Source organism: Mytilus galloprovincialis, chromosome 3 (assembly GCF_965363235.1).
Source record: "Mytilus galloprovincialis chromosome 3, xbMytGall1.hap1.1, whole genome shotgun sequence".
NCBI classification, from domain to species: Eukaryota; Metazoa; Mollusca; class Bivalvia; order Mytilida; family Mytilidae; genus Mytilus; species Mytilus galloprovincialis.
Genome location: NC_134840.1, coordinates 71,621,150 through 71,628,700, shown reverse-complemented (window position 1 = coordinate 71,628,700; position 7,551 = coordinate 71,621,150). Strand labels below are relative to the sequence as shown.

At 31.4% G+C, this 7,551-nt stretch overlaps 1 protein-coding gene across 1 annotated transcript; it reads left to right on the top strand.

Moving 5' to 3' along the window:
- Window positions 1–3,310: 3,310 nt before the first annotated feature.
- Window positions 3,311–6,789, top strand: LOC143068835 (toll-like receptor 4). Its single transcript, XM_076243165.1, has one exon. The coding sequence runs from the start codon at window positions 3,319–3,321 to the stop codon at window positions 5,473–5,475; it is 2,157 nt and encodes a 718-aa protein (XP_076099280.1). The 5' UTR covers window positions 3,311–3,318; the 3' UTR covers window positions 5,476–6,789.
- The last annotated feature ends 762 nt before the right edge of the window (window positions 6,790–7,551 follow it).

The window sequence follows — 7,551 nt, the reverse complement described above, 5'->3', positions numbered from 1 at the left end:
TTGCACCTAGGTACTATTATAATATGGTAATCGTGTTGACAAATGTATATATATATATATTATCGCTATATATAAATGTATAAATACAATCATTACTTAATTGACAGTTGATATTACAGCAAATACAGTGAGTTGGTAGGTAAAGGTTAAATATTTTGTTAGCTTGCTTGCTGGCTGAACCACGAAGTTATTAAAAGTTAGGTTTACTACCCTCCCCCAAGAGAAGACAAGTCCGACAGATAACCAATATATATGTCTGTAGGAAAAGGCTACTCCGAAAGAAGGGTAGTATAGTTAACCTTATAATAACTTCACGGTTCAGCTAACAAGCAAGCTAGACAAAAAATATTACCTTCACCTGTACACTCAATGATGTAACCGTAAAGTCAATTAATACCTTATTCGATTTATTGACACTTAGGTGAAATATCAGTAGCTTAAGTATGGCATACTATACATAATTAGTCGATCTTATTCCTTCTTTATACAGCCATTATTGCAACAAATTTGACATGTGTTTTAGTTGACTAATGCAATAATAGTTTCCTTGATCAAATAATTTCCTTGGTGTCAATGACACTGAACAATAGAAATCTAACAGATATTGACAAATTATCAAAATGAAAACCTAATTTTTATGTCCCATTTATGGGCATTATGTTATCTGGTCTGTGCGTCCGCTCGTCCGTTCGTTCGTCTGTCCCGCTTCAGGTTAAAGTTTCTGGTCAATTTGAAAGATAAAGTCCAATCAACCACAAGTTCCCTATGAAATTATCTTTCTAATGTGAATAGCAAATTAGAGTTTTACCCCGATTTCACGGTCCACTGAACATGAAAAATGATAGTGCGAGTGGGACATCCGTGTACTATGGACACATTCTTGTCTACAGCTAATTTGCATGTATTTTATAATGTTCTGTTTATCGTATTTTGACTGAAATCAAATATCCAAATCCATTCTGATCTAATTTTGTCTTGTCTAGGAGTAAGTCGCAGAATGCATGACGTATCATGCTAATATATGGTCAACAGCGGAAAAAACTATCTGCGTACACTTTTCATTTTAATTGAAGAACTGGATGTGTGATACCTTGTACATGTATATAGATTACTTATTTTGCGAAGTATCCCTTTGCCAAATGAGTACTAGTGATAGATCAACCAAGGAAAAAGAAGCAATATATATATCAGTAAATTTATTGTGTCTCAGGAAATTCCTACCCTATAATATGAACCCAACGGTGAAATATTGAATAAATGTATGTATTCTAAAGTGACCGATGTAAACTGACAAAACAAAAACTGAAAGACATTCTCATGCTATTCAAAATTTAATACAAAATATACGTTTCCTAATATTCTATTAATGATAGGAAGAAGGAAAAATTAAATTATTGTTGTTTCCGTGTATTTAAAATGCAATCTGCTTAGTACTCAATCAGTCGACCAATTTATCAGGTGAGTGTATTTTAAGGGCGTTGGGTTGCTTTCTGTATGTTGATAAATTTTAATGTTATACATTTAATTGTGAATGAATAAATATCCTTTTTCTACACAGTATAAAACTTTATCCTAGTTATTCATTTGATTCAGAGACAAAAGATGTTACCACTTTTTGATCATTTTACAGACATTTTTCTATAAACATTATACGACCGAGAATACAATATGGGAAACAGACATTGGAAAAGTTATCCACTCAAGATTGAGATTCTTTTCGGTTTCTATTTTCGTTTCTATGTGTGTTGCATTGTCGTTTGTTTATTGTTGCACTTCAGTGTTTCTGTTGTTTCGTTATTTTCCTCTAAAAGTTGAAGAGTTTCCCTCGGTTTTAGTTTGTAATCCGGACTTGTTTTCTCTTAATCGATTTATGACTTTTAAACAGCGGTATAATACTGTTGTCTTCATTTAATCCCCCAAAAGTACTGCGTAAATTCAAGTAGATAATATAACTAAATCAAACTTATCATTGTTGAATGAAATACATTCTTTTGAAAGGATTGTATTCTTCAGTACATGGCCCAAAAAAGCTATAATACCAACTACTCAATAAAGTTTAACAGAATAGGTCATGCATGGCGTTTTCAATTTATTTTCAATCTATGAGTTTGACAGTCCCTCTGGTATCTTTCGTCCCTCTTTTGCCAAAGATTGTCTATTCGGTAAGTAAAAGTATAAAATGGTTGACGGATGATCTGAGAACAACTAAAATTCCTATACTTTTGTATAATGCCTTAAGAAGAAAAATGCTATTGGGCCAATTTGGGCGCCCTTTGAGTATAACAAAAATAATTAAAAGCAATTACTAATAGAAAACTAAAAAAACAACAACAAAAAAAAACCATTAGATTCTCATAATCAATAAATACAGAGATTCATTCCTAGAACATGTTGAAATGAAAACAAAAAAGTATAACAAAAAAATAAAAAAATTCTCGTAAATTAAAAAATGAGTAATCCGAAAAAAACTGACAAAATCAAAAGTTATCATCCAAAGGAACAAGTGGAAACCAATTGTCACAATCCTAACATGGTACCGACATTCACCAAGGTATGTCAAGGTGTGTATGTTATTTATTTATGACCAAGGCAAATGTTTATATACCATTACCATATTTCATAAATTTAATATACCCAATTTAAGTTAATGAGGAAAAAATATAAGCATATTTAAGCCAGTGCACTAAAGGTTGCATTTCTGTAAATATTGACAATGCAATTTCCAATAGGAACTCCTTTTACGGCTAAAACTGTACCACTTTTACTATGAAGTTTTGAAAAAAAAAAAATCTTATCCTAGAATTGAAAGTTCATATGCACCATAATTTTTTTCAAAAGTCAAAATATAGGGCTGTGCGGCATATTTTAAAAGTTTATATGCCCTGAACCTCTCAGAGTTTAAACTAACACTAATTTTCTTAACTACCCCTACCTCGAATGAAAGGTCACCACAGATTTCAATGTAAACAATATGCACGGGTATATTTACTGGTAACATTCACAAGTTGTGTCTCTGTGAGATGGAACACAGAGAGCATAACAGGGAACCAGTTTGTAAACAAAATTAATTTTCTACGAATATTGAAGATCTCCCCAAAAGAGGCGTGTTTTGAGAAACAGCTGTATTTACAAAGTGCAACCTATAATGTTTTCAATTATTACATTTGCCAAGTAGGATACGTAGTTGTTTATAAATAAATGGATGATCTGTGGACATCAATAAAATTAGTTTGAGGTTGCTCTTAGAAGGCCTTCATTACGTTACATTTGGAACATATTTTTTAATGTGTGCATTCTTTTCTTTTCAGATCATCGAAAATGCGGTCTTTTCTAAGAATAATATGTGTTTTGTTACACACATATCTATGCTTACAAATTGGACAAACAGCTCCGTGCAAATTTGACGAGCGATGCCAGTGTAGTAATACGAAACATGGATATGTAGATGTGGATTGTTCGTTGAAAAACATAACAAAAATTCCAAATTTACCTGAGTCTATCGTATTTCTAAACGTATCCCACAATTTGATTGAACGCATCAGCAAAGGAACATTCGAAGCTGCTAAACATCTCTTGACACTAGACTTGTCATTTAATAGCTTGTCATCTATAAACCTCACAACATTTGCTGACCTCAAAAGATTACGTTACCTTTCTCTAGACAATAATGAACTTGTTTACAGCAACCGCACTTTTCCAGAAGGTATTTTTAAACAATTGAAATCTCTTTCACATTTAAGTTTGAAAAATAACAATCTTTGGTCTTCATGCTGTAACAGTTTTCCAGATAAAACAATTTCAGATTTATCTGATCTAGAAACGCTGGAATTAGATGTACCTCCAATTAAAGTGAACAATACTTTCGGGGAAGGATATAATAACCTAACTAAACTGAAATCGTTGGTATTAGGGAACAATCTTCTCTTTGACATGACAAGTACCACATTTATTAATACCAGAAATCTGCAAAATATTTCACTTCATGGAATTTCCGGAATATCATTTACAATTGGAACATTCCGTCGCTTAAGATACCTTAAGCATCTCGAAATTACGTTCGATTCAAAAGTAGTAGATGGAATAAAGTCGCCGATAGAGAATATGGCGGGAGATCTAACATACACCTCAATCGAAACGTTAAAACTGGGCCGGTCATTACTACCTTTAAGCAAATTTCCGTTATGTATTCTTAATAAAAAACTGTATACTACAAACATAACTGAAATATACATCACAGACAACGTAGACTCCGCAGGATACTCTAAGAATTGTGTTGATGCTCCGTCGCCAAGTCTAAAATTTTTAGATTTAACAAACAATGGTCTTACTCGTTTTATGTTTGATATAAGAACCATTACTCGACTCAACTTAAAACAAAATTTACTCGGTGCATTTTTATCGAAGCATAGTTATTATAATTATGATGTGAAGAAATCTTCCATCATTAAATATATTGATATATCTCAAAATGATATAAAAGAACTTTCACCTTTCATTTTTGATTATCAGCCATCTTTAAAACATATTGATTTAAGTAACAACAAAATACAAGACATCACATTTAGATTTTCCCATTTGGAGGAACTCGAGTTTCTGAATCTCTCTTGTAACGAAATCAAGAATTTTGATACAAAAACTATGCGTGTTATGAACAAATTATTTGTAAACAAACCGCTTACTATAGACCTTTCTAAAAATACATTGCAATGTACATGCAAGACAATTTCTTTTTTACGGTGGATGATAGAAAGTAATGTTATATTTGTTGACCTTCAAGAGTATACCTGTACTTTAGAGGATAGTAGCATAATTAGGATGAATCCGTTTCAACACAAAGTCCTTCAGTTAGAGAAATCTTGTAAATCGTACCTAGGACTGATAACAGGTGTATCTTTAGCACTCTTAGCTATTATTATGACTGTTACCGGAAGTTTAATGTATCGATATCGGTGGAAAATACGATACATGTACTATATGACAAAAGGAAAGTACAGCTATCAGAACATATCGCCCACTGATGACGATGAATATACGTATGATGCATTTATATCATACTCCGATGATGGTAGAAGCTTTGTCCTTAAAGACTGCATTGAAAAACTTGAAAAAGAAGAAAACTTCAGGCTATGCATACATCAACGTGATTTTATGCCCGGACAAGACATCACTGTAAACATAACAAATTGCATCCATACAAGTAGATCAACAGTCTGTTTGATAACAAGAAAGTTTCTCGAGTCATATTACTGCATGTTCGAGTTCAACATGGCACGTATGGAGAGTATTTATTCACGAGATGGAAGGAACATTTTATTCCTTGTGTTTTATGAACAAATTTTGCCTAAAGAACTTCCACTAGTCATGCTAGAACTAGTCCAGAAAGAGTCCTACATTGAATACCCCAATGACGAACAAGGAAATGTTGTTTTCTGGGAGAAAATAAAAAAATCTTTAAGAACAAACGTTAGAGCATGAGTATTTTCGACAAATGAAAACAGAAAGGTTCATGTTTCATTTTGCCATCAATAGAATAACTCATCATCTCGAGAATATTAATTGTTTTGTTCAAAGTTTTATGAACTGCATTCTCTTCAGAATTGTTCATCTGTTTTTGTTTATAGCAAAAAGTATTGTTTTTCTTCTCGTCTTTAGTTTAAATTATATGATAACATTGGTTTATACTTATTAGTCAACAAAGCAATGGTCGTATGCGCAAAGTGGAAGCCAAATATATGAACGAACTCAAATTTACCTCGGTGATTAATATTTAGTCTACAAAAGTTAAATCAAGAAATTATCAAAACTGGATGTATAGGTTAATGCCTCTATGTTTGCCAAAGAACATAAAATACGTATGTATGATGTAAGTTGGTAGTTGCTAAGTTAAGACGAATCGTAGAGATAACCTTGGAAGAAAAAGTTGTAGTCATAAGTTTAATTTTATGGTTTTCTTTTTATACATTTTTATAATTATTTTCCCCCGTTTATTTTAGTGTTAATTCTATATTCTTGATGAGAACTGTGTTTTGAGCAATCTTTCTTTTCGGTTTTGCAAAGAATGTAAATAAAGGTCTGAGTAAAATCATTTTTCTACCAAGAATTTCAGATTCATGTGACAATTTGTTCGAATATTCCTTATTTTGTATATAAGGGGAAGACAATAATTATAATTATGAAAACGCATAACAATAAATCGATTAAAAAGACATAATGGACAGGCGTTAGTTGATTAACAAGAAAAAAATACAATTTGCAATTCATATATATCTCATACCACATCTTCCTATATTTATATAGTCTGTATATAGGTGGTCTTCGGCTGTTTTTTTTTTTTTTTTTTTTTTACTTCTTGAACAGGTTGTTGTCTCTATGACAAATTTCCCATTTCCATTTTCAATTTAAGTATTTTAAATGGTTGGCTCATAATTCTTATCAAAAATGCTCTCTTTGTTTTAAATTATAATCGTGATCATATCAATTAATGTATAAAGTTATGTAAATAGAGTGGTGAGATTATTATAAAATATTTGTATTTGTAATGTTATTATCTTGTATCATAGAGACATGTTAGGAAAGGTAAAATTTCGTTTAATAGCTTGCTAAACTTTCCCGTGTAATCAAATGGTCTTCATTTGTAATTTTTGTGATAAGTATCAAATCTCTAATCAATAGTTTAAATAAATTGTTTGTTTCTGTTGTTTTTTTGCATTGAAATATGTTATACAAACATTAAGTTATTGCTACAGATAACTTTGATGTATAGTTAAAGAATAAACAGAATTAAAAGATTGTCTAATAATCAAAAGCCATTCCTCAGTTGTACATTGATAAACGAGCCAACCAAAATCTTAACTATTTAATATGAATATAATTCTAGTCCTTAACGCTATTTCTCTGCTGTAAAAAGTAAAATCACAAAAATATTGAACTTAGAGGAAAATCAATTCGGAAAGTCCATAATCACATGGCAAAATCAAATAACAAAACGCATCAAAAACGAATGGACAAGAACTGTCATATTCCTGACTTGGTACAGGCATTTTCAAATTTAGAAAATGGTGGATAAAACCACCATAAACGATTGCCTCTACAAATATTTTCGAATAAGTTCAATTCAGCTAGTGATAAAAACCAGATTTGAATTCTTAAGAAGTAAATCTATACCCAAATCTCCAATTATCAGGTTTTCAATTTTGCAGTAAAAAGTAAAAAATATCACTTTTTGTTCTACGGAACTCTACACTGCTACTTACCATGCAGAATTAAAGGATCGACAACTTCGTCTCATGAAACACAGCAATTTCTACAAAAATAAATATTCTCCGAAGATGATGTTATCAGCATTTAATTGACAACATAATAGTTGAGCTTAAAGAATATCAATGGTATCGCCAGCCCAGTAGTCAGCACTTTGGTGTTGGCATGAATATCAATTATATGGTCATTTTTTTTTAAATTTCATGTTTACAAAACTTTGATTTTTTTGAAAAACTAAGGATTTTCTTATCCCAGACATGGATTACCTTAGACGTATTTGACACAATATTTTGG

Excerpts from the sequence above, each read along its gene's own strand:
- LOC143068835 (XM_076243165.1), top strand. The coding sequence starts at position 3,319 with ATGCGGTCTTTTCTAAGAATAATATGTGTTTTGTTACACACATATCTA.